Below are 27976 nucleotides of genomic sequence, written 5' to 3'. Positions count from 1 at the left end.
CGGCACAGTCTGAGCAGCTCGGTAGACACTACGGCCACTCGGACGGCGGCACCCTCAGTTCTTTGTTCACTTTCACACCGTGACCGGTCATCGTTGACCGCCTCAGAGCATGTCTGACGGAGGGGGGACGGAGGAAAACTCCGGCACCATGGAGGTGTCGGCCGTTCAGACGGTCGCCGATACCTCGGTGTTGCAGAAGCACATTCGGAAATTGGTACCGCTGCTCCTGGAAGATGGCGGCGAGGCCCCGGCCTCACTGGAAACCGCCCTGGAGGAGAAGAGCGCCGTGGAGCAGATGCGCAAATTTCTGGCCGATCCCCAAATTCACACCATTTTGGTCGAGAGAAGTGCACTCAAAGGTACATTTGGGAAGAAGCTAGCTAATGCGATTTGAATAAAATGACTACTCAGTGTCCCGTTAGTATGAACGCAACTTGTCTGTCATGTTAGCTATAACATTCGTCACCAGCGAAATGTCTTTAAACCCAATATAACTAAGTTAACGGCGTATGTAAGCAAGTTAGCATTATTTGACAGCCGGCTAGATAACGATGTTAACCTAGCTTGCTATCTCCATTCATGGCAATGCTAAAAGGCAACTGCGCCACACTGGGTGGGGAAGAGAAAACAGCTAATGCTATACACTCTTTTGAGGATGCTTAATGTTAAACGTTAGCTGTCTTTTTAAGGTTAATTTAAGCCACAGTCAAGGTACGTTTTGCTACGATAGCGTAGGCTATTGTGCAAGTGAGTGCTATTAGTGTATTTATATTCTGGTGCAATTTATTTATAAAGCACATCCAATTAATAGTTGTTGACAACGGTGCTATACACAATAGAGACACAGTACTAATAAATACACAAGCTCCTTCTTGAAAAGTGGACAGGCACAAAAATGGCAGAAAAGCAAAGAGAATGAATCCTTTGTAATAACTACAAGTCATGTTGTGTGCACCTTCTTGAGGTTTTATCATGTGAACGAGCTGGTGTCAATGAACACATTATCGTCTGTTTCTTCCAGGCAGATTAAGTCTGAGCCTCAGAGTCACTTGCCCTAACTAATGTTTTATGAGTGCTGAACCTTGATCCCTAGATACTGCACATGACCAGCTACTGAGTCTGAGCCTGAAGGTTTTGGATTCCCAGACTGAGAGTCACTGCCCCATCCTGTTCATGTTTTCACTTTAAGAATACTGATGCTGCAATGCGGAGAGCGCAGATCCTGCAGATGGCTATCTTTTCTTACAAACCATGGCCTCACTTGTACAGGGGGTGGTGATGTAGTACCCTGACTAGCAAAGTAATTTTGCTAACCCGTCAGCGATCAGGTCTTACTGCTTCATGCAAGTCTTATAATAATTTTCACACACCTTCCATAATGGTACATGGTGCCTGTCTTGATTATGTGACAAGATGATATAATAGTAATTACATGCTGAAAAAAGGGATCAGTGTTTTGACTGTAGGTGTTACATGGTGGTACCAAACATTGACTTGGTGGTAATGTCCTGCATTTTACTCGTTAGTGGAGAATCTTATCTACTTGGTTTCAGTGTGGAAAATGGCTGTTGCACTTATTGATCATTGGTCAAGATTGGCAGTGTGAAGAGTATGATTTCATGATTTGTTCTTCACACAGAGGATGTTGGAGATGAAGGGGAGGAGGAGAAGGAGTGCATCACTTATAACGTCAGCATTGACATACACTATGGGATCAAATCAAACAGGTAAATGATGCATGTAATGCACTTGACAGGTCTTTGTTTCATGGAGGTGATTGTATGTGATTATATTACTAAAACTGGGGGAAGAAACTTGGCTTTCACTTAAGTTCTGTTAATTCTGAACTATGAATGTCATCACCCTTTCCTCCGCTGCAGCTTGGCTTTGATCAAGAGGGCAGTCGTCATTGATGCAGACAAGCCCATATCAACACAAGTTCGAGTTCTGACCTTGAGTGAGGACTCTCCCTACGAGACGCTTCACTCCTTCATCAGCAATGCTGTCGCTCCTTTCTTCAAGTCCTACATTCGTGAGTCTGGCAAGGCAGACAGGTAATCCTCAAAATGTGTCTGTTTTTTATAAATCCTTTCATGTAATAAACTCATGCTGAGTCATGAACTCAGCATGGAGGACTACTGTAACATCGACAGATAATTCATCGGCACTATGACGTCTGTCCTAACCCTCTAGAGATGGGGATAAAATGGCTCCCTCAGTGGAGAAAAAGATTGCAGAGCTGGAGATGGGCCTTCTCCACTTGCAGCAGAACATTGAGATTCCAGAGATCAGCCTGCTCATCCACCCCATCATTACAAACATCGCCAAGCAGTGCTATGAGCGTGGGGAGAAGCCCAAGGTCACAGACTTTGGGGACAAAGTGGAGGACCCAACCTTCCTTAACCAGCTGCAATCTGGAGTCAATCGGTGGATCAGGGAGATCCAAAAGGTAAGAAGCATTCCCATATTTCTATCTCAAAAATAAACAAAACAGTGCTATTATACTTGATATAATAATAGGTATATGGGGAAAAAAAATCTGTCTTACACTCACCACTGGTTTTATTTATCTCCTTCGCTCGTACTTTTATCAGGTGACAAAGCTCGATCGTGACCCAGCTTCCGGCACAGCATTGCAAGAGATCAGTTTCTGGCTGAATCTGGAGAGAGCCCTCAACAGGATCCAGGAGAAGAGAGAGAGCCCTGAGGTTCTGCTCACACTGGACATCCTCAAACACGGCAAACGTTTCCATGCCACTGTCAGTTTTGACACTGACACTGGTGAGTGACAAGCAGTTGAAACAGCTTTTCTTTGGCTTGTTTCCCTTCTACTGTCTTAATGGGGCAGTATTCCTGAATACAGTGTGATTAATTGTTTGTCCTTTCTCTACTTCTCACAGGTCTGAAGCAGGCTGTGGAAACCGTCAATGACTACAATCCTCTGATGAAGGACTTCCCTCTCAATGACCTGCTCTCTGCCTCGGAGCTCGATAAGATCCGCCAGGCCCTGATGGCCATATTCACTCATTTGAAAAAGATTAGAAACACCAAGTACCCTATTCAGAGGGCACTGCGTTTGGTAGAGGCCATCTCAAGGGACTTGAGCTCCCAGCTCCTCAAGGTGTTGGGAACCAGGAAGCTCATGCATGTTGCCTATGAGGAATTTGAAAAGGTTGGTGTGGTCAGATCTTTAGCATGAAAAAAAAATGTATTTTTTTCCCCATGAATGTACACTCATTCTGTAGCTACTCAAAATATTGTACATCTTTGTAAATGTCCTTTAAACCTCTGTGTGCAGGTGATGGTGGCTTGCTTTGAGGTGTTCCAGACCTGGGAGGATGAGTATGAGAAACTGCAGGTGCTTCTGAGGGACATTGTGAAAAGAAAGAGAGAGGAGAACCTGAAAATGGTGTGGCGTTTGAGCCCCGCCCACAGGAAGCTCCAGTCTCGCCTGGATCACATGAGACGTTTCCGAAGGCAGCATGAGCAGCTGAGGGCAGTCATCGTCCGTGTGCTTAGGCCTCAGGTAAAACACCATCAGCGTCTGTGATGGCTACACTTGAACACCTCGACACCGTTTACTTATTTCATGATCATTATCATGTTGTTTACCTGTAGATCCTGACAAAATAGTAATTAATATCTGGTTGTATCTGAACTTTATTGAGAAATTGTTATTTTACCATTTTTGTCTCCAGGTGTCTGCTGTGCCACAACATGCACCCGGAGAGACGGTTGAGCCTCAAGACATGAAAGTAGCTGGAGTTCTCTTTGATGCTGCTGATGCCAATGCTATAGAGGAGGTCAACCTGGCATATGAGAATGTCAAAGAGGTCGATGGCTTGGATGTGTCTAAGGAAGGCATGGAAGCCTGGGAAGCCGCCATGAAGCGCTATGATGAACGCATTGACCGTGTGGAGACCCGTATCACTGCCCGCCTGCGTGATCAGCTGGGAACCGCCAAGAACGCCAACGAGATGTTTCGCATCTTCTCTCGCTTCAATGCTCTCTTCGTGCGTCCCCACATTCGTGGTGCTATCCGGGAGTACCAGACGCAGCTCATCCAGCGCGTGAAAGATGACATTGAGTCACTGCATGACAAGTTCAAAGTGCAGTATCCTCAGAGCCAGGCCTGTAAGATGAGCCATGTCCGAGACCTGCCACCTGTCTCCGGCTCCATCATCTGGGCCAAGCAGATCGACCGTCAGCTGACTGCGTATATGAAAAGAGTGGAGGATGTGCTGGGAAAAGGATGGGAGAACCATGTGGAGGGACTCAAGCTGAAGCAGGATGGCGATAGCTTCAGGGCTAAACTCAATACTCAAGAGATATTTGATGACTGGGCTCGCAAGGTACGGAGCTGATCTTAGACATAAATATAGTATTTTTAAAGTGTTTGTCAATTCTTGTTCTGTTATAAATATTTCACATGCCTTTCACAAATCAGGTGCAGCAGCGTAACCTTGGTGTGTCTGGCCGCATCTTCACAATTGAGAGTACTCGTGCCCGTGGACGAACAGGAAACATGCTCAAGCTTAAGGTCAACTTCCTTCCAGAGATCATCACCTTGTCCAAAGAGGTCCGCAACCTCAAGTGGTTGAGCTTCCGTGTTCCTTTGGCCATCGTCAACAAAGCCCACCAAGCTAACCAGCTGTACCCGTTTGCCATCTCTTTGATCGAGAGTGTTCGCACCTACGAGCGCACTTGTGAGAAGGTGGAGGAGAGGTCCTCCATCTCCCTGCTGGTGGCTGGGCTTAAGAAAGAGGTTCAGGCTCTCATTACTGAAGGCATCACTCTGGTTTGGGAGTCCTACAAGCTGGATCCCTATGTTCAGAGGCTGGCTGAGACAGTCTTCAACTTCCAGGAGAAGGTCAGTGTGGAGGAGCTGTCACTATGTAACTTATCTATAGCTATAGCTTATGTACATACTGCATAAATACAGACCCTTTCTCAGCGTCACTTTAGAATATAGCAGGTGCTGTTGTTTAATTGCCCTAGACAAGAATTCTAATCAGTTTTTTTCCTGCTATTTGTTGTTTTACAGGTGGACGATCTCTTACTGATTGAGGAGAAAATAGATCTTGAGGTTCGCTCTCTGGACACTTGCATGTTCGATCACAAGACCTTTACTGACATCCTCAACCGAGTTCAGAAGGCTGTGGATGACCTCAATCTCCACTCCTATTCCAACCTGCCCATCTGGGTCAACAAACTCGACATTGAGGTTGGTGCCACAAAACAACAATACGAAAATGATTTCTTATTCTTATTTGGTTAGATTTTGGAATGGAAATACATTTCAATCTTTGTTTCTTTTTGCATGGGGCCAGCTTGAGTGGTTTTTAAACAGGATTGATTTTTGTGTTGTTTTCATAGATTGAGCGTATCCTGGGAGTGCGTCTGCAGGCTGGCCTGAAGGCCTGGACCCAGGTGCTCCGTGGCCAGGTAGAGGACAAAGCTGATGTGGACATGGACACAGAGGCTCCACAAGTGAGCCACAAACCTGGAGGAGAGCCCAAGATCAAGGTAGACATTGTGACTGTAGTGAATTTTTTTCCTTATGCTGTGTCTTGTTTTAGGGATTATACATTACTTAGAAATCTTTGTATTCCTGGACACAGCTGACTAAGTATTCTGTTACTTTTTTTCCCCAGAATGTTGTTCATGAGCTGAGGATCACTAACCAGGTGATCTACCTGAACCCACCTATCGAAGACTGTCGCTACAAGCTCTACCAGGAGATGTTTGCCTGGAAGATGGTCATCCTTTCCCTTCCCAGGATCCAGAGCCAGAGATACCAGGTAAGGATGTCTGAACAGTCTGAGTAATAGGGCTGTGATTCCCACTTCAAAAAACCATGAAAACAAATTCATGTCAGAATATCTGTGGTATGCAAACATGTAGACACAAGCCACTTTGAACAAAAGATCTGTCAAACGTAGATACATTTTATTTAATTAGGTTCAGATATGATGTACAGACAGAAATGTTTTTTGTGTCCTGTTACACTGTGCTGATGCTTTGATCTAAGCTAATCTGTCCTTCCTCACCAGGTGGGAGTTCACTACGAGCTGTCGGAGGAGGAGAAGTTCTACAGAAATGCCCTGACCAGGATGCCAGATGGTCCTGCAGCCTTAGAGGAGGCCTATAATGCAGTGGAAGACATTGTTAATGAGGTGGAGCAGTATGTAAAGGTAAGAGTCATGTTTATGCTTAACACAAAAAATATGTTGTTTGAAGAACAGAAGGAAGAAGAAATATAAAAAAAAACGTTTTCCTGTTTTTGTTATAAACATATATAATATATCCTTTTATGTACATTAGTTTGTGAGTATTCATCTATTTTCTTTGTTACTCCCGTTACCAGGTGTGGCTGCAGTACCAGTGCCTGTGGGACATGCAAGCTGAGAACATCTACAACCGTCTGGGTGAAGACCTCACCAAGTGGCAGGCACTGCTGGTCCAGATCCGCAAAGCACGTGGAACCTTTGACAATGCAGAGACACGTAAAGAGTTTGGACCTGTGGTCATTGACTATGGCAAGGTAATGGTGGACAGTTCTAGGTGCTGTATCAGGGCAATATTTCTCAAACAACATTTTAAAACACTGTAAAAGTCCATATCTATTTGCTTCTTATTAAATATTTTAATTTTGTTCCTGACAACAGGTCCAGTCCAAGGTGAACTTGAAGTATGACTCCTGGCATAAAGAAGTGCTCAGCAAGTTTGGCCAGATGCTCGGCCAGAACATGCAGGACTTCCATGCCCAGATCTCCAAGGTAACATATACTATGGGAAAGATTTCTTTTGACTGACATTGATTTCCAAGAGACACTGATGAAGAGATTATTCTATGAACCTTTTTTTTTCTCATCAAGTTTGTTTTTCTGTTTTTGTAATAGTCCCGTCAAGAACTGGAGCAACATTCTGTGGACACGGCTAGCACCTCAGATGCTGTCAACTTCATAACATATGTCCAGACTCTGAAGCGCAAGATCAAACAGTTTGAGAAAAATGTCGATGTAAGTGCTCTAAAAACATTCAGTATCATTTCCTACGTTCTTTTATAGCACTGTATGCTTCAAGACTAACAATTTAGAGTTCTAATCAGCTTCTCCCCCATTTTACCCCTAGTTGTTCCGTAATGGACAGCGTTTGCTGGAGAAGCAGAGATTCCAGTTCCCTCCGTCTTGGCTCTACATTGACAACATCGAAGGTGAATGGGGTGCGTTCAGTGACATCATGAAGCGCAAGGATACTGCCATCCAGCAGCAGGTGGCCAACCTGCAGATGAAGATCGTCCAGGAGGACAAAGCTGTGGAAAACCGCACCACTGACTTGCTCAATGACTGGGAGAAGACCAAACCAGTTGCTGTAAGAGAAATTGGAAATGCATTATACAGTACAGTCAATCCAGCATACTTTCTCTGGATGCATAATTGATGACTGCTAATAGTTAAATTATTATTTGTACAAAAGATAAAAAAATTGCTATTGAAGCTGAAATAACAAAATGTTTGACATTTTTTAAACTGTATTTGTCAAACTGGTAATCTGTTTCACCAGGGTAACCTGCGTCCAGAGGAGGCTCTTCAGTCTCTGACGATCTATGAGGGCAACTTTGGCCGTTTGAAGGATGAAAGGGAGAAGTGTGCCCGAGCCAAAGAAGCCTTGGAGCTCACAGACACCGGCCTGCTCAGTGGAAGCGAAGAGAGGGTGCAGGTGAGACAGTCATTTGGAACAGGAGTAGTGTTTAAACCCATTCTGCACATAATACAGCTCTTATCTTTACATTCCTAGCTGTTCCAAAACTAGAGTGATGCCTTAAAACAAAACAAAGCTTTTCTTTTGATTTGTTTTGTCTTTGTGGTGTAGGTGGCACTAGAGGAGCTGCATGACCTGAAGGAGGTTTGGTCTGAGTTGTCAAAGGTGTGGGAGCAGATTGACCAGATGAAAGAGCAGCCATGGGTGTCTGTACAGCCTCGCAAGGTACCAAATCCACAATAATCATTCAGATCATTGTCTCTCTCTGTATTTGTGATATCCTTGGTAAATAACTATTCTTGTGTTGGTGTTTTGTGTTTGTAGCTTCGTCAGAGTCTGGATGCTCTTCTGAACCAGCTGAAGAACTTCCAAGCAAGACTAAGACAGTATGCTTCCTACGAGTATGTCCAGAGGCTGCTTAAAGGATACCTCAAGGTCGGCTAGTGTTTCCCACAAACCACAAATTTTGACTCACAAGAAAACTAAAAAATGAGTTATTAATTCCCCTCCTGTTCCTTTCTCTCACCAGGTTAACATGTTGGTGATTGAGCTGAAATCAGAGGCTCTGAAGGACCGCCACTGGAAGCAGCTGATGAAGCGTTTGCATGTGAACTGGGTCCCGTCAGAGCTGACTCTGGGACAGATCTGGGATGTTGATCTGCAGAAGAATGAGATGGTGGTGAAGGACGTCCTCCTGGTAGCCCAGGGAGAGATGGCTTTGGAGGAGTTCCTCAAACAGGTGAAGAGCAAGACCCTGGAGAGATTATGCAGTGTAGTTGAGATGCTGCACAGCTTCCATTCCAGTTGATTCAAATTTACTGTGGCTTGTAGACCTTTTAATAATAATTCTGTGGTTTTTGGTCTTCAGATCCGTGAAGTGTGGAACTCGTATGAGCTCGACCTGGTGAACTACCAGAACAAGTGTCGTCTGATTAGAGGCTGGGACGACCTCTTCAACAAGGTCAAAGAACATATTAACAGCGTGTCTGCCATGAAGTTGTCTCCATACTACAAGGTAAATAGAATGACATGCTGTGTTCTTCACAAATATTTAAGTTTTGAGAACTTCATGAACACCATGCTCTTCCTCTTTCTTTCTCCCAGGTGTTTGAGGAAGACGCCCTGAGCTGGGAGGACAAGCTGAATCGCATCATGGCTCTGTTTGATGTTTGGATTGATGTCCAGCGTCGCTGGGTCTATCTGGAAGGCATCTTTACCGGCAGCGCTGACATCAAACATCTCCTGCCTGTAGAAACCCAGAGATTCCAGAGGTAAATGACAGACCCTTATTTTTACACTCTATGTTTTCAAACCAGAAGTTACGAAAGTAACAATGTTTTCTACTAGAATCTTACTTTAATTACTCTCTGTGTTTCTTCCACAGTATCAGCACGGAGTTCTTGGCACTGATGAAGAAGGTGTCAAAGTCTCCTTTAGTGATGGATGTGCTGAACATACAGGGAGTGCAGAGGTCACTGGAGCGACTGGCTGACCTTCTGGGAAAAATCCAGAAAGCCCTTGGAGAATATCTGGAGAGAGAAAGATCCTCATTCCCCAGGTAGAAGATGATACGGGAAGAAGGGATTGGACACTGTTGTCAGTGTGCATATAAAACACAAAACTCCTCCAATCACACCATCACTCATTTACTATCCTTAATTGATCCATCACACTCTTTTTGTTTACAGGTTCTACTTTGTGGGAGATGAGGACCTGTTGGAAATCATCGGCAACAGCAAGAATGTGGCCAAACTGCAGAAGCACTTCAAAAAGATGTTTGCTGGTGTTTCCAGCATCCTGCTCAACGAGGACAACACTGTGGTGCTGGGAATCTCCTCCCGTGAGGGTGAAGAGGTTCACTACAAGACACCAGTGTCCATCACAGAACACCCCAAGATCAATGAGTGGCTGACGCTGGTGGAGAAGGAGATGAGGGTGACGCTGGCCAAGCTGCTGGCTGAGTCTGTCACAGAAGTTGCTTCCTTCAACAAGGGCACAGCTGTTGACCTGAGTCAGTACATCAACTGGATCGATCGATACCAGGTTGGTGTTGAGAGCTTTTATTGTACACAGAATTAGCCATTCAAAATCTATGGAAATCAGGCAATGTGTTCATGTAATTTTACTTGATTCTTCTAAGGTTTACCTGGATGAATGAGAATCTCCACAGACAATTTTACTTGATCTGTTTCCTCTTTTGACAGGCCCAGCTGGTGGTGCTGTCTACTCAGATCGCCTGGTCTGAGAACATCGAGTCCGCCTTGACCACCATCTCTGGTGGTGGGGACATGACACCCATGCAGGGAGTGCTGTCAAACGTGGAGGCCACCCTCAACGTGCTGGCTGACACTGTGCTGATGGAGCAGCCTCCAATCCGCAGGAGGAAACTGGAGCACCTGGTCAGAGAGAATATTTTTAAATACATTTTTAAAGAATAATGTCCAATGAAAAAGTGTATCTGAAATCCCTCTTCTGCTCCACCTCAGATCACCGAGCTCGTGCACCAACGTGATGTGACCAGGACTCTGATTAAGAACAAGATCGACAACCCCAAGTCCTTTGATTGGCTCAGCCAGATGCGCTTCTATTTTGACCCCAAGCAGACCGATGTCTTGCAACAGCTGTCCATTCAGATGGCCAATGCCAAGTTCAACTATGGCTTTGAGTACTTGGGTGTTCAGGACAAACTCGTCCAGACCCCACTGACAGACCGCTGCTATCTCACCATGACCCAGGCTCTGGAGGCCCGCCTTGGAGGATCACCGTTTGGTATGGGAACTTTTTTTGTACACACACTATTAATGGAGATTTCAATTCTGAAGAAAAGGACAGGTTAACATATAAATCTTTCAACTTCACTGAGTTTGTCCTCTGTTTAGGTCCCGCTGGCACAGGCAAGACTGAGTCAGTCAAAGCTTTGGGACACCAGTTGGGCCGCTTTGTCCTGGTCTTCAACTGCGATGAGACATTCGATTTCCAGGTACACAAACACATTCAGATCCTTTTTGTTTTGATTATCATTTGCTTTTTATTAAAGGATGTGGCTGCCTCTCATATTGGTTATTGAATTAACAAATTGTTGACTTTTTTTCTTCTTTTGTTTTTTTAGGCCATGGGTCGAATCTTTGTGGGTCTGTGCCAGGTGGGAGCGTGGGGCTGCTTTGACGAGTTTAACCGTCTGGAGGAGAGAATGCTCTCTGCTGTTTCCCAGCAGGTCCAGTACATCCAGGTGGCCTTGAGAGAACACAGCAACCCCAACAGGGACAGGAGTACGTGATATGTGTTGGAACTTGTGTGTCATTATATGTAAAAAGACTGCTTTTAACCAGAATTTCCAGATTCAGCTTAGTATCTTTGAACACCAATTGCCAAAAAGGAGGGGTCTGCTCAACAAAATGGCTTTCATCATTTAGAAAAAATTACACAGAAATGAAGAGTATTGTTCTCGTTATGCACCACCATTTTTTTTTTTTTTTTTTTTTAACATTTACTGCATTGTAAATAACTACATATCTGACACCCCCTCAGGTGTGCCAGTCACCACAGAGCTCCTGAACAAGCAGGTGAAGGTCAGTCCAGACATGGCCATCTTCATCACCATGAATCCTGGCTACGCTGGCCGCTCCAACCTGCCTGACAATCTTAAGAAGCTGTTCCGCAGCTTGGCCATGACCAAGCCCGACCGCCAGCTCATCGCCCAGGTCATGCTGTACTCTCAAGGTTTCCGCACAGCCGAGATCCTTGCCAAGAAGATTGTGCCCTTCTTCAAGTATGTACTGCTTAAGAAAAAGCGTATGTAGCTTTGAGAGAAATTTGTGAGCTTTCTTCTCTGAGTTTATCCCTTGTCTCTATTCCAGGCTGTGTGATGAGCAGCTGTCATCCCAGAGTCACTACGATTTCGGCCTGCGAGCTCTGAAGAGCGTGCTCATCAGTGCTGGTAATGTCAAGCGCGAGCGCATCCAGAGGATCAAAAAGGAGAAGCTAGAGCGTGGAGAGGATGTTGATGAGAATGAGATTGCTGAGAACCTTCCTGAACAGGAGGTAGAAAAAATTATATATTGAAGGACTTAATTGCTGTATTGTTTTTATTACTGAATTTTGGCAGCTCTGGCAAATCTGTTTGTATAATCCAGCTCAAAATTTTAGGAGCCTGGTTATTTCACTCAGTCTGTGGCTTGTTACTGTAGATCCTGATCCAGAGTGTGTGCGAGACCATGGTTCCCAAGCTGGTGGCAGAGGACATTCCTCTGCTGTTCAGCCTGCTGTCAGACGTCTTCCCTGGAGTACAGTACCTGCGTGGAGAGATGACTGCTCTGAGGGAGGAGCTAAAGAAAGTCTGCACGGAGATGTACCTCACCTACGGAGACGGTGACGACGTGGGCAGCATGTGGGTGGAGAAGGTATGTAGCTAAATGCAGTATACCTTACTGAGTGTGCCAGGAAACAGTGACTTATACAGACCTGCTTGCATTGTGAGCAGTTACTCTACATTTCTGAAATTCTGTCATCCTCTTTTAGGTGCTCCAGCTGTACCAGATCACACAGATCAACCATGGTCTGATGATGGTAGGACCCTCAGGTAGTGGGAAGACCATGGCATGGAGGGTGCTGCTCAAGGCCCTGGAGAGGCTTGAGGGTGTTGAGGGTGTGGCCCACATCATCGACCCCAAGGCCATCAGTAAGGACCACCTGTATGGAACCCTGGACCCCAACACCCGTGAATGGACTGATGGCTTGTTCACACACATCCTCAGGAAGTGAGTCCTGTAACACATTTATTTAAGTTTACAAATCAATCCATTTCATCTTTTTCTTGCCAAGTAGGACTTTTTAGAAATAACTGGTGTAAAACATTTTGCTGTTTTTTTTTTTTTTTTTTTTTTTCCCCATTTCAGGATCATTGACAACGTTCGAGGTGAACTGCAAAAGCGCCAGTGGATCATCTTCGATGGTGACGTCGACCCTGAGTGGGTTGAAAATCTTAACTCAGTCCTGGATGACAACAAGCTGCTCACCCTGCCCAATGGAGAGCGTCTCAGTTTGCCACCAAATGTAAGAGCACAGCACCTCAGAGACAGATGTTGGTGTTTGTCTCATTATTAGACTTTAATGAGACAAAAACAAAAGCTGTGTAAAGCAGACTGTATCGAACTGAAATTATTCTCTCGATCTCTCTCTAGGTGCGTGTCATGTTTGAGGTACAGGACTTGAAGTACGCCACCCTGGCCACTGTGTCTCGCTGTGGTATGGTCTGGTTCAGTGAGGATGTCCTCAGCACTGACATGATCTTCAACCACTTCCTGGCCCGCATTCGCAGCATCCCATTGGACGAGGGCGAGGATGAAGCTCAGCGCCAGAGGAAGGGCACAGATGATGAGGAAGAGACTGCATCACCAATGCTACAGGTGATTAAAAGGAAGAAGATACTTCACGAGAAAAAAACGAGACCTCTCAAACAAGTAAAATGTGTATCAGTTAATTCAGTAAAATATTTTACATTTCTTCTTCACTGATGTCCCATTGCATATTTTACACTAGATCCAGCGTGATGCTGCAGCCATCCTGCAGCCTTACTTCACCTCCACAGGCCTAGTGATCAAGGCCTTAGAGCATGCCTCCAAGATGGAGCACATCATGGACTTCACCCGCCTGCGCTGCTTGGGCTCTCTGTTCTCGATGCTGCACCAGGCCTGCCGTAATGTGGCGCTCTACAACAACAACCACCCTGACTTCCCCATGCCCATTGATCAGCTGGAAAAATACATGCAGGTATTGTTCTGCTTTCTGCTCTCCATATAACTGAAAGAAGTATACTCTGCATGTTTTATTGTTGTTATGTCAACTTGGAACGTCATTACTGCAGAAAATACGCATTTTCTTAAAACCTATCAATTTCGTGTCGTTATCTTTCTCCAGAAATATCTGATCTACGCTGTGCTGTGGTCCTTCTCTGGTGATGGACGGCTGAAAATGAGGGCTGAACTTGGAGAATACATCCGTCGCATCACAACTGTAGCCCTCCCGGCTGCTCCCAATGTCCCTATTATTGACTACGAGGTACAGCCTCTTAGTGTTGTTTGCCTTCAATGACTTGCATATATGAGGAAGCAAAATACTGCAGTTTTGTTTTGAGAATGACCATATTGCTGTTTTCTTGGCATCGTACAGGTGTGCATCTCGGGTGAGTGGCAGTCATGGCAGGGCAAGGTGCCTCAGATTGAGGTTGAGACCCACAAGGTGGCATCCCCCGATGTTGTGGTTCCCACCTTGGACACTGTTCGTCATGAAGCTTTGCTTTACACATGGCTGGCAGAGCACAAACCACTGGTGCTGTGTGGACCACCCGGCTCTGGAAAGACTATGACTCTGTTCAGTGCCCTCAGAGCATTGCCTGATATGGAGGTGAGAGACTGGATGAAAGAATTCATGGACTGATAATAAATCTATAAAATTAGTTAAAGTTGAACATATTCTAAACTCCAGAATAAATATGAATAAACTGGGTTAAAATTGGAAAAGATTGTGTCACTGTCAACATTGTAATTTCCAAATTTTCATATTTACTCTCTACCAGGTTGTGGGTCTGAACTTCTCCAGTGCCACCACCCCAGAGCTGCTGCTGAAGACCTTTGATCATTACTGTGAGTACCGCCGTACCCCCAACGGTGTGGTCCTCGCTCCTGTCCAGCTGGGCAAGTGGCTGGTGTTGTTCTGTGATGAGATCAATCTGCCGGACATGGACAAGTACGGCACACAGAGAGTCATCTCTTTCATCAGACAGGTATGATGCATTTTTTATGAACTGAAAATATTGCCTATTATGCCTATTTTATGGGACTATGCAAACTGAAATCATGGCAGGGTAAAATGTGGTACTGTACTCCTTGTACAGTGTTTCGAATACAATCCAGTGATAAATACAGTTGTCTCTTCTTTGCAGATGGTAGAACATGGAGGTTTCTACCGCACCTCAGATCAGACTTGGGTCAAATTGGAGAGGATCCAGTTTGTTGGAGCCTGTAATCCTCCCACTGACCCTGGCAGAAAGCCTCTCACACACAGGTACAGTTATCAAACTTTACACCTGAATAGAACAATAACATAATTAATACCACAATTAACAGACACAAATGTAAAAATTGAGATGAAAATGCTAATACAAATAATGAATGTTGCACATGAAGAACCCTAACAGAGACCATGTTGTGGTGTGCTGTTTCTAGGTTCCTGCGTCATGTTCCTGTGGTGTACGTGGACTATCCAGGTCCAGCCTCTCTAACCCAGATTTATGGAACCTTTAACCGTGCCATGCTGCGCCTCATCCCATCTCTACGTACTTATGCGGAGCCTCTCACTGCTGCTATGGTTGAGTTCTACACCATGTCTCAGGTAAAGGAATCATCATCATCACTATCACTTTTTCATTTGTTTTCAGTCACACAATTATTAATTACTTTGTGTATCTAATTTCACTCCCTTCTTGCCTTTAGGAGCGGTTCACCCAGGACACCCAACCTCACTACATCTACTCTCCCAGAGAGATGACCCGCTGGGTTAGGGGGATCTTTGAGGCCCTGCGGCCACTTGAGACTCTGCCTGTTGAGGGGCTCATCCGCATCTGGGCCCACGAAGCTCTCCGTCTCTTCCAGGACAGGTGAGAGGCTGAGCTTTAGCACTCAAATAGGAAACTAATCTTATATGTACTATTCAGTGTTTTAGGGGACTCGCATAGTTACAGTAAATTTGTTGTTTAGACTAACCGATCAATCTGATGAAGTGCCACTTAATAAATGCAGTAAAAAAAGTATATGAAGAATGATAATGTTGTTCGTCGTAAACCTTTTTCCAGACTGGTTGGTGATGAAGAGAGAAGATGGACAGATGAAAACATCGACATGGTTGCTCTCAAACATTTCCCCAACATTGATAAGGAGAAGGCCCTCAACAGGCCTATCCTCTACAGCAACTGGCTCTCCAAGGTAAACCAGAAACAGATTGATCATGCTGTGAAGATACTGAAGTCTTCAGCAGTCTGATTTCCATTTTCACTGAGTTTATCATTTGTGGATGCAGGACTACATCCCAGTGGAACAGGAGGAGCTTAGGGACTACGTGAAGGCCCGTCTGAAGGTCTTCTATGAGGAGGAGCTGGACGTCCCTCTGGTGCTCTTCAATGAGGTGCTGGACCATGTCCTCAGAATTGACCGGTCAGTAACAGCTTCTTAACCTGCTGAATGATCCAAAAAAATCGAATTTCAGGTCTGAAATAATTGTTTTGCAGTGAATTTTAAAATTGTATATACTCCTCCAGAATCTTCCGTCAGCCTCAGGGTCATCTCCTGTTGATCGGTGTGAGCGGAGCAGGAAAGACGACTCTGTCTCGCTTCGTAGCCTGGATGAACGGGCTGAGTGTGTACCAGATCAAGGTTGGTACAACACATCTGAAGATATTTGGGGCCATGTTACTGCAATTGCCAGTCTGTGTTTATTGATTTTTGTATGTGTGTTTTCAGGTACACAGGAAATACACTGGAGAGGACTTTGATGAGGACCTGCGTACAGTGCTACGTCGCTCAGGTTGTAAGAACGAGAAGATTGCCTTCATCATGGATGAGTCCAACGTGCTGGATTCTGGTTTCCTTGAGAGAATGAACACACTGCTCGCCAACGGAGAGGTAACTGCCATCATGATCTGTTGTACTTCACAGCGATTCACTGGCAAATAACAAAACAAGAGAAATCTGTTTTGCTTTTCTGCTTTCTAATATGTTGATGTTGCCCGGTCTTTGCAGGTTCCTGGCCTGTTTGAGGGAGATGAATATGCCACCCTGATGACTCAGTGTAAGGAGGGAGCCCAGAAAGAGGGCCTGATGCTCGACACACATGAGGAGCTGTACAAGTGGTTCACCAGCCAGGTTATCAGGAACCTCCATGTTGTTTTCACCATGAACCCCTCATCAGAGGGCCTGAAGGACAGGGCCGCCACATCCCCTGCCCTCTTTAACAGGTATGCAGACATATGGTGGACAATGAATTCATTGATTGCAACACTTATATACAGGCGATAGATACTACAATGTTATGTTTATTTTATTTAAGAAGGGACAATAATTGTGCCAGATTTAGCCAAACAGGCTAATTTTCCCAGACAGGTTGATGTCATATAAAAAAACATTAAAAGATAACATACAAAAGCACACACTATGTTGCAATTACAAGATGTTGTTCCTTTGTGTTAGGTGTGTGCTGAACTGGTTTGGAGACTGGTCCACAGAGGCCCTGTATCAAGTGGGTAAGGAGTTCACCAGCAAGATGGATCTGGAGAAACCAAACTACAAGGTGCCAGACTACATGCCCATCGTCTATGACAAACTGCCCCAGCCACCATCTCACCGCGAAGCTATCGTCAACGGCTGTGTGTTTGTACACCAGACCCTGCACCAGGTATGGTTCTTTAAAGGTTGACAGTGGTGGTCAGTGGGATTTTGCTTTACCAGAAGTTTGATGCGTGGAAATCCCGTAAAACCAGATGAATACATTGAACAGTTTGCTAATACGTACTTCATATGTTTATTCCCTACACAGGCTAACAACCGTCTGGCTAAGCGAGGTGGTCACACGATGGCCATCACTCCTCGTCACTACCTGGACTTTATCAACCAGTATGCCAACCTGTTCAATGAAAAACGCAGTGAGTTGGAGGAGCAGCAGATGCACCTCAACGTCGGTCTCCGTAAGATCAAGGAGACCGTCGATCAGGTACATTAATTTTGTATTTGATTTAATTCAGTGTGCTTAAAAGGATACATTTTGTTCCCCTTATTCTCAAAATCTGACAAGAGCCTGCCTCCACAATCCCAGACACTGTCATTTTTGTTAGTGCTTGCACTTTTCCAACCCCTGACTGTACTTGTGCCTCCTCATCAAGGTGGAGGAACTTCGTCGTGACCTGAGAATCAAGAGCCAGGAGTTGGAGGCAAAGAACGCTGCTGCCAATGACAAGCTGAAGAAGATGGTTAAAGACCAGCAGGAGGCGGAAAAGAAAAAGGTACACAGGAGGGGATTTAACACTGAGAACACTTCAGAATAACAATAACTCACTCTATTGTGTTTTTTCTTCTTCTCAAAAACAAACCTAACCTTTTTGTATGTTGTGCCGTGATCCCTGTAGCCCTGCATTGCACATCTGGATTAACTGATGCATCAAGCTATACTGTTACTGATTTCAGGTGATGAGCCAGGAGATCCAGGAAGCTGTGTACAAGCAGCAGGAGGTGATCAAGGACAAACAGCTGAGTGTCAAACAGGACTTGGACCAAGTGGAGCCTGCTGTCATTGAGGCTCAAAATGGTACAGTAGTTTATTTTCTTACAGCAGTCTTTATATTGCATTTGATGGAATAGATCATACTGTTTACACAACAATAGAACTATGTAAATGCATTACAATGTGTGCTATGCTAAAGGGTTGCTGGCCGTTTTTCTTACAGTGTTATCACAATGTTGTCACTTATGGTGCAAGGCCTTCCAGTTAACAGCCTGATCTTTACATGTCTCCTCCCTTCATCACTGGCCCTTCCTTGTCATAATCCACATCCTTGTTCACCTGATGTTAATAGCTGTTAAGTCCATTAAGAAGCAGCACCTGGTGGAGGTGCGTTCCATGGCCAATCCACCTGCGGCCGTGAAGCTGGCCCTCGAGTCCATCTGCTTGCTCCTGGGAGAGAGCACGACTGACTGGAAGCAGATCCGTTCCATCATCATGAGGGAGAACTTCATCCCCACTATTGTTAACTTCTCTGCTGAAGAGATCAGGTGAAATAAGAAAGAATGTATTCTGCAACTGTTAACTAAAGATCTCTCCCTCTCTGTCTCTTCCTCTCTCTGACTTTTCAACCCTTCAACCTTTCTTTGAAATTCCTCCCTTCTTTTGCTCTATATTCTCTCTCTCCTCTTGCTACATCTTTCTTTCAAACACATTATTCCTTCCCCCTAACTAGCTGTGAGCTCTATTAAGCGGCAGCACCTAGTAGAAGTGCGGGCTATGACCAATCCCCCAGCTGCAGTCAAGCTGGCCCTGGAGTCTATCTGCCTTATGCTGGGCGAGGAGACCAGTGACTGGAAAAAAATCAGACAAGTTATTATCAGGGACAATTTCATCAGCAGCATAGTCAACTTTTCCTCTGAGGAAATGAGGTACCGCTGTCAGAACATCTGTCAAATCCTCAATGGAAGCACAAATTATATTAATCAACCAGTATATTAATCAAGTGGCACCTGTGATCAGAATTTGATTTTAGGTTTCCCGAATCAGACACTGAGCTGATGGTATTAACAATGCTGTCCTTGTTTGTGGTTTGCATTGCTTACAGAGAAGATGTTAGAAACTGCACCCCTTCAAAAATTGAATTGATCCTGTCCAGCGTTTCATTTCCTGTGATTTATGATAATTGTTCCACACGTCACATTAGAGTATTTGACTGTGCAAAGTGCTGTTGTAGTCTAACTTCGTGGACTGTTTCAACTTAATCCAGCGATTCCATCCGTGAGAAGATGAAGAAGAACTACCTCTCCAACCCAAGCTACAACTATGACCAAGTCAACAGGGCATCTCTGGCCTGTGGACCTATGGTGAAATGGGCAATTGCTCAGGTAAGAAAGCCTAAACCATCTGAAAGTAAAGATGATAATTGGGTAGAGAGAGTACTCCTTTAATATTTACTATGTCGTACCTCTCCCTCTCCAGCTTAATTATGCTGACATGCTGAAGCGTGTGGAGCCTCTGCGTAATGAACTGCAGAAGCTTGAGGATGATGCCACGGACAACAAGACGAAGGCAGAAGAGGTGGAGCAAATGATCAGAGACTTGGAGGCTAGCATCGCTCGTTACAAGGAGGAGTATGCCGTCCTCATCTCAGAGGCTCAGGCCATTAAGGCTGACCTGGCTGCAGTCGAGGCTAAGGTAACCAGTGTTTAGTTCCCTCTGTATCTGTGTCTTTGAATCTAGATTACACTAAAGTATCTTGCAGCACTTTTCTGAACTCTTTTTCTCTCCCCCCAGGTGAATCGCAGCACAGCTCTGCTAAAGAGTCTGTCAGCGGAAAGGGACCGCTGGGAGAAGACCAGCGAGACCTTCAAGAACCAGATGTCCACCATCGCCGGAGACTGTCTGCTCTCTGCTGCTTTCATCACCTATGCCGGCTACTTTGAACAGCAGATGAGGCAGAACCTGTTCACTACTTGGTCTCATCACCTGCAGCAGGCCAACATTCAGGTAATTAAAGCTCCAATACACAAGTCTTATGCTGTTTTTGATCTCGCCAAATTCCAAATCACACCCAACCACATTTGATTTTATGGTTTTGGTTTTGATTTTATGTAAGAAGACATTTACTATTCTATAGGCTCATGGTGTAATTTTTGTTCCTCCCAGTTCCGTACAGATATCGCTAGAACAGAGTACCTGTCCAATGCTGATGAGAGGCTTCGCTGGCAAGCCAACTCCCTCCCAGCTGATGACCTCTGCACTGAGAACGCCATCATGCTCAAGAGGTTCAACAGGTTGGTATCTTTCTCATCTGGTATTGCAGTTTTTTTTAGGTTGTGAGACTACTGATCAATTATTAGCCTTAAGATGAATTTACTTCCCATGTTGATCTATCCTATACCTTTGCCCTTTTCAGGTACCCGCTAATCATCGATCCATCAGGCCAGGCCACAGAGTTCATAATGAATGAGTACAAAGACCGCAAGATCACCAGAACCAGTTTCCTGGATGATGCCTTCAGGAAGAACCTGGAGAGTGCTTTGCGTTTTGGAAACCCATTGTTGGTCCAGGTATGAACTTAACACTTAGGTATGTTACTTAACACTGCCAACATATTATTGTGAACTTGCCACTTGCTCACTGTCCGAGGCCCTTATACGTCAAGGATTTGTGTATTTATAGTCACTTCTTCCTTCTTTTCCATTAAGGATGTCGAAAGTTACGACCCCATCCTAAACCCGGTGCTGAACAGAGAGGTCCGCAGGACTGGAGGACGTGTCCTCATTACGCTGGGTGACCAGGACATCGATCTGTCACCATCGTTTGTCATCTTCCTTTCTACACGAGACCCAACGGTGAGTATACTGTCAGTTAAATTTAATCTATACGTAATGTAAGACTATTAGAGAGTACTTAAAATCCATAAACTGAGAATTTTCCTTATAGAAATGATTGTAGAAAGAAGTTCATCTGCGTTACATGGTGTGTTATGTGTTTGTGCAGGTTGAGTTCCCACCAGATTTGTGCTCTCGTGTTACGTTTGTCAACTTCACTGTGACGCGCAGCAGCCTTCAGAGCCAGTGTCTTAACGAGGTCCTAAAGGCTGAGAGGCCTGATGTGGATGAGAAACGCTCTGACCTCCTCAAACTGCAGGGTGAGACGGAAGATAGACGTGATAACACAATGACAGGGCAGAGCTGGGGGTGATGATGATGATGATGATGATGATGATGAACACTGACAGGGGGTGCATGATATTTCAGGCATCAGTCACATTGGAAGAAGAGTTCACTGAAATGATTAACAACTCCTCCTGTCCCTTGTAGGTGAGTTCCAACTCCGTCTGCGTCAGCTGGAAAAATCCCTGTTGCAGGCCCTCAATGAGGTTAAAGGCCGTATCCTTGACGATGACACCATCATCACCACGCTGGAGAACTTGAAGAAGGAGGCAGCTGAGGTGACCAGGAAGGTGGAAGAGACCGATATTGTCATGGCAGAGGTGGAGGCTGTGTCACAGCAGTACCTGTCTCTGTCCTCTGCCTGCAGCAGCATCTACTTCACCATGGAGGCTCTCAACCAGGTCCAGACAGTTTTTCTTGTTAATCTAATCTCATAAACCCTAAACACACATGCACATAAAAATAAAAGCTCCATGTTACACATAAGTAATATTTTTATGCTGTCTTATTTGTGCACACTTGTAAATTAGCCAAAGAACAACTTAAGAAACAAATCCTTTTTTGTGTCTTGCTCCAGATGCACTTCCTGTACCAGTACTCCCTTCACTTTTTCCTGGATACCTACCATACTGTGCTGTACGAGAACCCCAACCTGAAGAGCATCAGCGATCATTCACAGAGACTCAGTGTCCTCACCAAGGACCTCTTCCAGGTTTGAAGCACGCATTTTCAAAGTAAAGAGACTCTTTTCTTCAGTGTTGTGATTGTGACAGATATAATCTGCTTATATCTTTTATGTAGGTGGTGTTCAACAGAGCAGCCAGGGGCATGCTGCACCAGGATCACATCACCTTTGCCATGCTGCTGGCTAAGATCAGCCTTAAGGGGATAACCAGGTAAGATGCGAGTATTACACTAATGTGCCACTAGTGATAGTATTACATAAAACAAGGTTTGTCAGGAACATCACACAAAATGAATCTAAATCACTTCAATCTGTCTCTGTCCAGTGAGCCCTCATATGACGGAGAGTTCCAGCACTACCTGCGTGGTAAGGAGATCGTTCTGACTGGCACGTCACTGCCCAAAGTGAAAGGTCTGACCACTGAGCAGAGTGAGGCCATGGTCCGCCTCAGCCGCCTGCCAGCATTCGGCGACTTGGTGGACAAAGTTGAGGCTGATGAGGTGAGTTTTGACGGTGATAATTAAACATAAGCTGCCTATGAACAAACTTGTATTTCTCAGCATGCCACATACTAAATGACTGTCATTGAGTACAAACCGTATCAGCGAGTGTTATCTCTTCGTTTTGTTTTGTGCTTCAGCAATTCTTCATGTGGATTGAGAGCAACACTCCCGAGCTGGCTGTTCCTTACCTGTGGTCAGAGGAGAAGCAGTCAAGTGAGTATATAGACTTGTTCCATTTTGCAAATGATGCATAAACATGAAAGTTAAGCAGATATTATGATCGATATATTCTGCGTGTACATGACCTGGTCTGCTCTTCCCGTTCAGCTCCCATTGGCCAGGCAGTGCACCAACTGTTGCTGATTCAGGCTTTCCGCCCCGACCGTCTGCTGGCCATGTCACACATTTTTGTGTCAAAGGTGCTGGGAGAGAGCTTCATGAACATCATTGAGCAACCTCTTGACCTGGCCAATATCGTGGATAGCGAGGTAGTAAACCAATATTTCTTCAATACTTTTCCCCTCCAGAGGCGTTTGCCACAGTGCTGTTGAGCCTGCTGCTGACTTTCCTGTCTTGTGTCTGTAGGTGAAGCCCAGCACTCCAGTGCTGATGTGTTCTGTTCCAGGTTATGATGCCAGCGGCCTGGTCAGAGATCTGGCTGCTGAGCAGAACAAACAAATCACCTCCATCTCTATTGGTAAAGAGGGAATAAGTTCATACTCTTGACACACAAAATAAGATCCTCAAGCCAAAAGTTGAAGGATAAACTGACTCATATTGTTTACAAATGGTTGTGTTCTCACACTGTCCACAGGTTCGGCTGAGGGCTTCAATAAAGCAGACAGAGACATCAACACTGCTGTCAAGTCTGGCAGGTGGGTAATGTTTCTTCTGTGTATTTTCTAAGCATGTACCCTTTTTTGTTGTGCTGGTGTTCTGACGGTGTCCATCCTGCAGGTGGGTGATGTTGGAGAACGTCCACCTTGCCCCCGGATGGCTGATGCAGCTGGAAAAGAAGCTCCACTCCATGCAGCCTCATGCCAGCTTCAGGCTTTTCCTGACGATGGAGATCAATCCCAAGGTAAACCACATCACTTATAAAAACATTTCCAACATTTCATAATCTTGATCATGAAAACTTCAGTGACACGTTGTCTAGCCCCAAGGCTCCTGTTTTTTCCCCACTTCTCATAGTCTCAGTACTGTCTTTTCCTGCCAGGTGCCGGTGAATCTGCTTCGTGCCGGTCGTATCTTTGTGTTTGAGCCGCCTCCTGGTGTCAAGGCCAACATGCTCAGAACCTTCAGCAGCATCCCTGTGGCTCGCATGTGCAAGGTAACTTTATCTGGACTTCTGGACCAACATGCACACTCTCACTTTTCCACCAAAAGCTTAATCATGGCCATCAAATGCTGTCTGCACACTTCCTCCACATCTGCTATCTTTAATACTTTATTGACTACACCTCCACAGGCTCCCAACGAGCGTGCTCGTCTTTACTTCCTGCTGGCGTGGTTCCATGCAGTCATTCAGGAGCGTCTGCGCTATGCACCACTGGGCTGGTCCAAGAAATATGAGTTTGGAGAGTCTGACCTCCGCTCTGCCTGCGACACTGTGGACACGTGGCTGGATGACACTGCTAAGGTTGGAGAATATTTCAAAAATCATATACAGTGCTTCAAATGCGTCTGCATAGGAGTTATTTGTTGCCAGTAGAACCTGATATCAACAATACATAAATTCATACAGTTATTAAGAAATACTGAATTCATCAGATAAATTATTTAACCTTGCAAGTATACTCCATACACACACAGGGTCGTCAGAATATTGCACCAGACAAGATCCCCTGGGCAGCTCTGAAAACCCTGATGGCCCTGTCCATCTATGGCGGCCGCATTGACAATGAATTTGACCAGCGTCTGCTCAACACCTTCCTGGACCGCATCTTCACCAAGGGAAGCTTCGACAGTGAGTTCAAACTGGCTCTCAAGGTCGACGGGCACAAGGACATCAAGATGCCCGACGGCATTCGGTTAGTAGTGGCTGATGATGGTCCCACACAAGTGTACTTCAGTTTATTCATAGTCAAAGAATGTTTTCATGATGAGCTCAACTGGTTAAAAACGATGATTTTGATGTGTTGCAGGCGTGAGGAGTTCATGCACTGGGTGGAGATGCTTCCCGACACTCAGACTCCATCTTGGCTCGGCTTGCCCAGCAACGCTGAGAAGGTCTTGCTCACCACTCAGGGTACGCTACAGCCGGTCATCTCAGTCATCTGTACTGTGGTGTTCTGTCACAGCCACTGGAAGACAACACGTCCTGATTCTTCTTCCTCAGTCCATCTCTTCAGATTTCATGTTTTCACAGGGCTCATCATTAACCATCTCTCTCTCTGTTCTAGCGTCTTTACTTTTATTTTGACAGGGCGTCTCAGTGCAACAGTATTCTGCCCAAAGTTTCTGCTTTGGACAGAATACTGTGTGTGTGTATGGTGCCAGCGAATATGTGCTGTCTCTGCTAATCTCTCATCCTCACCTCACCTGTTAGTTTTCTATGGTAACACAAGTAGCTCCTACTTTGCAGTCTTGTGTATGGCAGTCCTGCAGTTTAGCTGTGTAGTTGTAGCCAAGGTGCTCTGCCCAAAGGACGGGTGTGTGTCTCCTCACCCTCCAGCAGCTGTATTTCACAGCCATCATGTCGCTTTGCTAAAATACTACCCCCATCCCAACCTCAGATTAGGATTCAAAACAGCCACACCTCCCCTCAATCACATCCTCCCTCCCCGTTTCATCAGATTGATTTCCACACCTCCTCGACACTCCCACAACCCTGGCTGCCGAAGCATCTGCCCCTTTGACCACCTTCCATACTCCCCCTCTCCTTCATCCTCACTCCCACCCTTTAGTTTCTCTCTCAGACCTGTCTCCCTACATTGGTTATGTTTATTTCTTTTACAGATCCAGTTGATCAAGAATGCAGTTAATTTATCCACTTTGGAACTCTGTTAAATGTTACGTTTGATGGAAATATTGCCTGAAGCCTTGTGTGTCTTTTGTCCTACCCAATGTCTTTTGTTTTTATAAAAAACAAACCTTATATTAACACTCCCTCCAGGTAAGCTGTTTGTTTCTTTGTTCCACTATTAATTTCTTCTCCCCCTACCATTGCCTTGTCTTCCACCTCCCTTCCCGCTCACTCGCTCCCTCTGCCGGGCTGCGCAGGCACTGACATGATGGGTAAGATGCTGAAAATGCAGATGTTGGAGGATGAGGATGACCTTGCCTATGAGACGGAGAAGAAGGAGCGCACTTCGTCCACATCTGATGCCCAGCCGGCCTGGATGAGGACCCTACACACCACTGCCTGCAACTGGCTGCAGCTCATGCCCCAAACGGTCAATCCACTCAAACGCACGGTGGAGAACATCAAGGTAATGGCAGAAATGAGAGGAAAGGTGGTTCGAAAGCAGACTTCATGGGACAGACCTAAAATATTCCTTTTTTCTTCTTCAAGAAGCTGTACAACATCCTTGGCAGTTACTGCTATGTTGATCACTTTGTATGTTTTATATGCTCGACTCATGAGGTAAATTGAAAGAAACCTGCCAAGCCTCTGTATTTGATTTAATGTCTTCTTTGTCCAAACACACAAACACCAGGACCCACTGTTCCGGTTCTTTGAGCGTGAGGTGAAGATGGGTTGCAAGATGCTGCAGGAGGTCCGTCAGGATCTGTCCGATGTGGTGCAAGTGTGTGAGGGCAAGAAGAAGCAGACCAACTACCTGCGCACACTCATCAGCGACCTTGTTAAAGGTAAAAGCTCACTTTTTCCTCTTTCAACTACAAACTTAAAATTCCTCATTGTCAGCCTTGACCAGCAAGATGTCCATAAACAGATTATACTTTGAGGGAATAACTGGTCGACACCTGTTTTTCTTTCTCCCCAGGCATCCTCCCTCGCAGCTGGTGTCGGTACACAGTTCCTGCCTCCATGACTGTGATCCAGTGGGTGGGAGACTTCAGTGAGCGAATCAAGCAGCTGCAGCAGATCTCCCAGGGAGCTGCCAGTGGGGGTGCGAAGGAACTGAAGGTACTGTAGAATCAAGCATTCAACAATCTGTAACTTTTTAAAAGTGTTCCTTTGGAAATCAACAGAGTCACTCACTGTGCTATTTTTTTTCTTTTCTTCTCCTTCTCCAGAACATCCACGTGTGCCTCGGCAGCCTGTTTGTGCCAGAGGCGTACATCACCGCTACCCGCCAGTATGTGGCCCAGGCCAACAGCTGGTCTCTGGAAGAGCTGTGTCTGGAGGTCAATGTCACCACCGCCCAGGGTGCCACACTGGATGCCTGCAGCTTCGGCATCAAAGGTCAGACAAGCCAGTAGATGCATAACAATGTTAAACCGTGGCAATACGACAGTAGAGGTATATATTGAATTGGGAAAATATCTTTCAGGTGTCTGTGCTGTTGTCTGCTCTCATGGGAATTCCAAACATTAAAAAATTAAAAAGAAAGGATAGGTCCTGTTAAATACTCACCACAGTTGACATCTGTAAAATTCAAGGGTTCTAATGTCGAATGTGGTCACTGTTTCTCCCAGGTCTGAAACTGCAGGGAGCTACTTGTGCCAACAACAAGCTGTCTCTGTCCACGTCCATCTCCACTGAGCTGCCTCTCACTCAGCTCCGCTGGATCAAACAAAGCAGCGCTGAGAAGAGACACATGGTATGAAGGAGATGTGTACACACAAAATAATTCACCTTTCTATCAAATAATCTACAGAGATTGATTTGAAAAACGCCTAATGGTGGTGTTAAATTCAGATTGTGCCTTGGCTTTGCACGAACCACTCATCACATTTCATTTGTCTTCTCTTTGCAGGTCACTCTGCCCGTTTACCTGAACTTCACCAGGTCTGACCTCATCTTCACCGTGGACTTCGACATCGCCACCAAGGAAGATCCACACAGCTTCTATGAGCGTGGAGTCGCTGTCCTGTGCACCGAGTAGATGAAACAAGTCACTCCTGAAGACCAGAGAGTCTTGATTGTTAAACCACACATAATCACTTAGCTTCATGACTTATTAACCGCCATTTAAAAAGTAGTTTGTAGCCTGTTGCATTCACAATATAAAACATAGCTGGGAACATTTGTGGATCAGTAATGAACATGTAACCATTCTTGATGTTTGTGGAAAGTGTCTTAGAAGGTCGAGGGGATGTTGTCAGATGGTAGATGAAGAGAAAAAGAAGTGTGGAAAAGGAAAGTTGGAAGTAAAAGATGTTTTTACGAAAGTACGTGTTTGTTTTTAGATTAAAGTGGATTGAAATAAATTGCATGACTGACTTCAGTGTGTACTGTTGGTGTACTAGTGAATGTTTGATTCAAAGTATCATACATGGCATTTACTGTCCTTTTACTCAATGATAAATAAAATTCAAGGGGGACCAGCAAGAATCTCTATCAGAACCTTTTCAGTAATGTATTAATTCTGGTCCTCAGAGTTAAAGTATGGAAAATGTTTGACTCTTCCCATCTGAGACTCCTCAGCTCTCAGTACTGTCAATGTTCT

General features: G+C 45.2%; 1 protein-coding gene across 1 annotated transcript; it reads left to right on the top strand.

Annotated features, from left to right (window-relative positions):
- The first annotated feature begins 11 nt into the window (after positions 1–11).
- dync1h1 (dynein, cytoplasmic 1, heavy chain 1) lies at positions 12–27750 on the top strand. Its single transcript, XM_041954153.1, has 78 exons — positions 12–359; positions 1640–1727; positions 1881–2054; positions 2194–2449; positions 2595–2781; positions 2901–3172; positions 3299–3526; positions 3699–4352; positions 4448–4870; positions 5045–5224; positions 5377–5526; positions 5655–5801; positions 6054–6194; positions 6368–6544; positions 6669–6779; positions 6903–7022; positions 7135–7374; positions 7567–7722; positions 7876–7989; positions 8089–8199; positions 8294–8503; positions 8633–8779; positions 8869–9035; positions 9149–9322; positions 9453–9807; positions 9969–10163; positions 10251–10533; positions 10644–10744; positions 10874–11033; positions 11293–11533; positions 11622–11805; positions 11952–12164; positions 12283–12521; positions 12660–12816; positions 12945–13169; positions 13303–13533; positions 13681–13821; positions 13933–14166; positions 14339–14545; positions 14705–14826; positions 14988–15153; positions 15255–15418; positions 15614–15743; positions 15838–15971; positions 16076–16190; positions 16278–16439; positions 16557–16771; positions 17004–17208; positions 17350–17523; positions 17693–17812; positions 17994–18114; positions 18383–18578; positions 19298–19415; positions 19510–19725; positions 19825–20037; positions 20197–20324; positions 20447–20600; positions 20739–20885; positions 21034–21184; positions 21357–21610; positions 21787–21921; positions 22011–22105; positions 22220–22394; positions 22535–22610; positions 22725–22885; positions 22983–23094; positions 23212–23272; positions 23355–23478; positions 23617–23730; positions 23869–24039; positions 24213–24430; positions 24545–24648; positions 25623–25831; positions 26060–26213; positions 26348–26490; positions 26601–26769; positions 27003–27127; positions 27284–27750. The coding sequence occupies exons 1-78, from the start codon at positions 110–112 to the stop codon at positions 27410–27412; spliced, it is 13923 nt and encodes a 4640-aa protein (XP_041810087.1). The 5' UTR covers positions 12–109; the 3' UTR covers positions 27413–27750.
- Positions 27751–27976: the final 226 nt, after the last annotated feature.

The sequence above is a fragment of the Chelmon rostratus genome, chromosome 15 (assembly GCF_017976325.1).
Source record: "Chelmon rostratus isolate fCheRos1 chromosome 15, fCheRos1.pri, whole genome shotgun sequence".
Taxonomy (NCBI): Eukaryota; Metazoa; Chordata; class Actinopteri; order Chaetodontiformes; family Chaetodontidae; genus Chelmon; species Chelmon rostratus.
The sequence above is the reverse complement of the archived record's forward strand: the minus strand, read 5'-3'. Positions and strand labels throughout refer to the sequence as shown.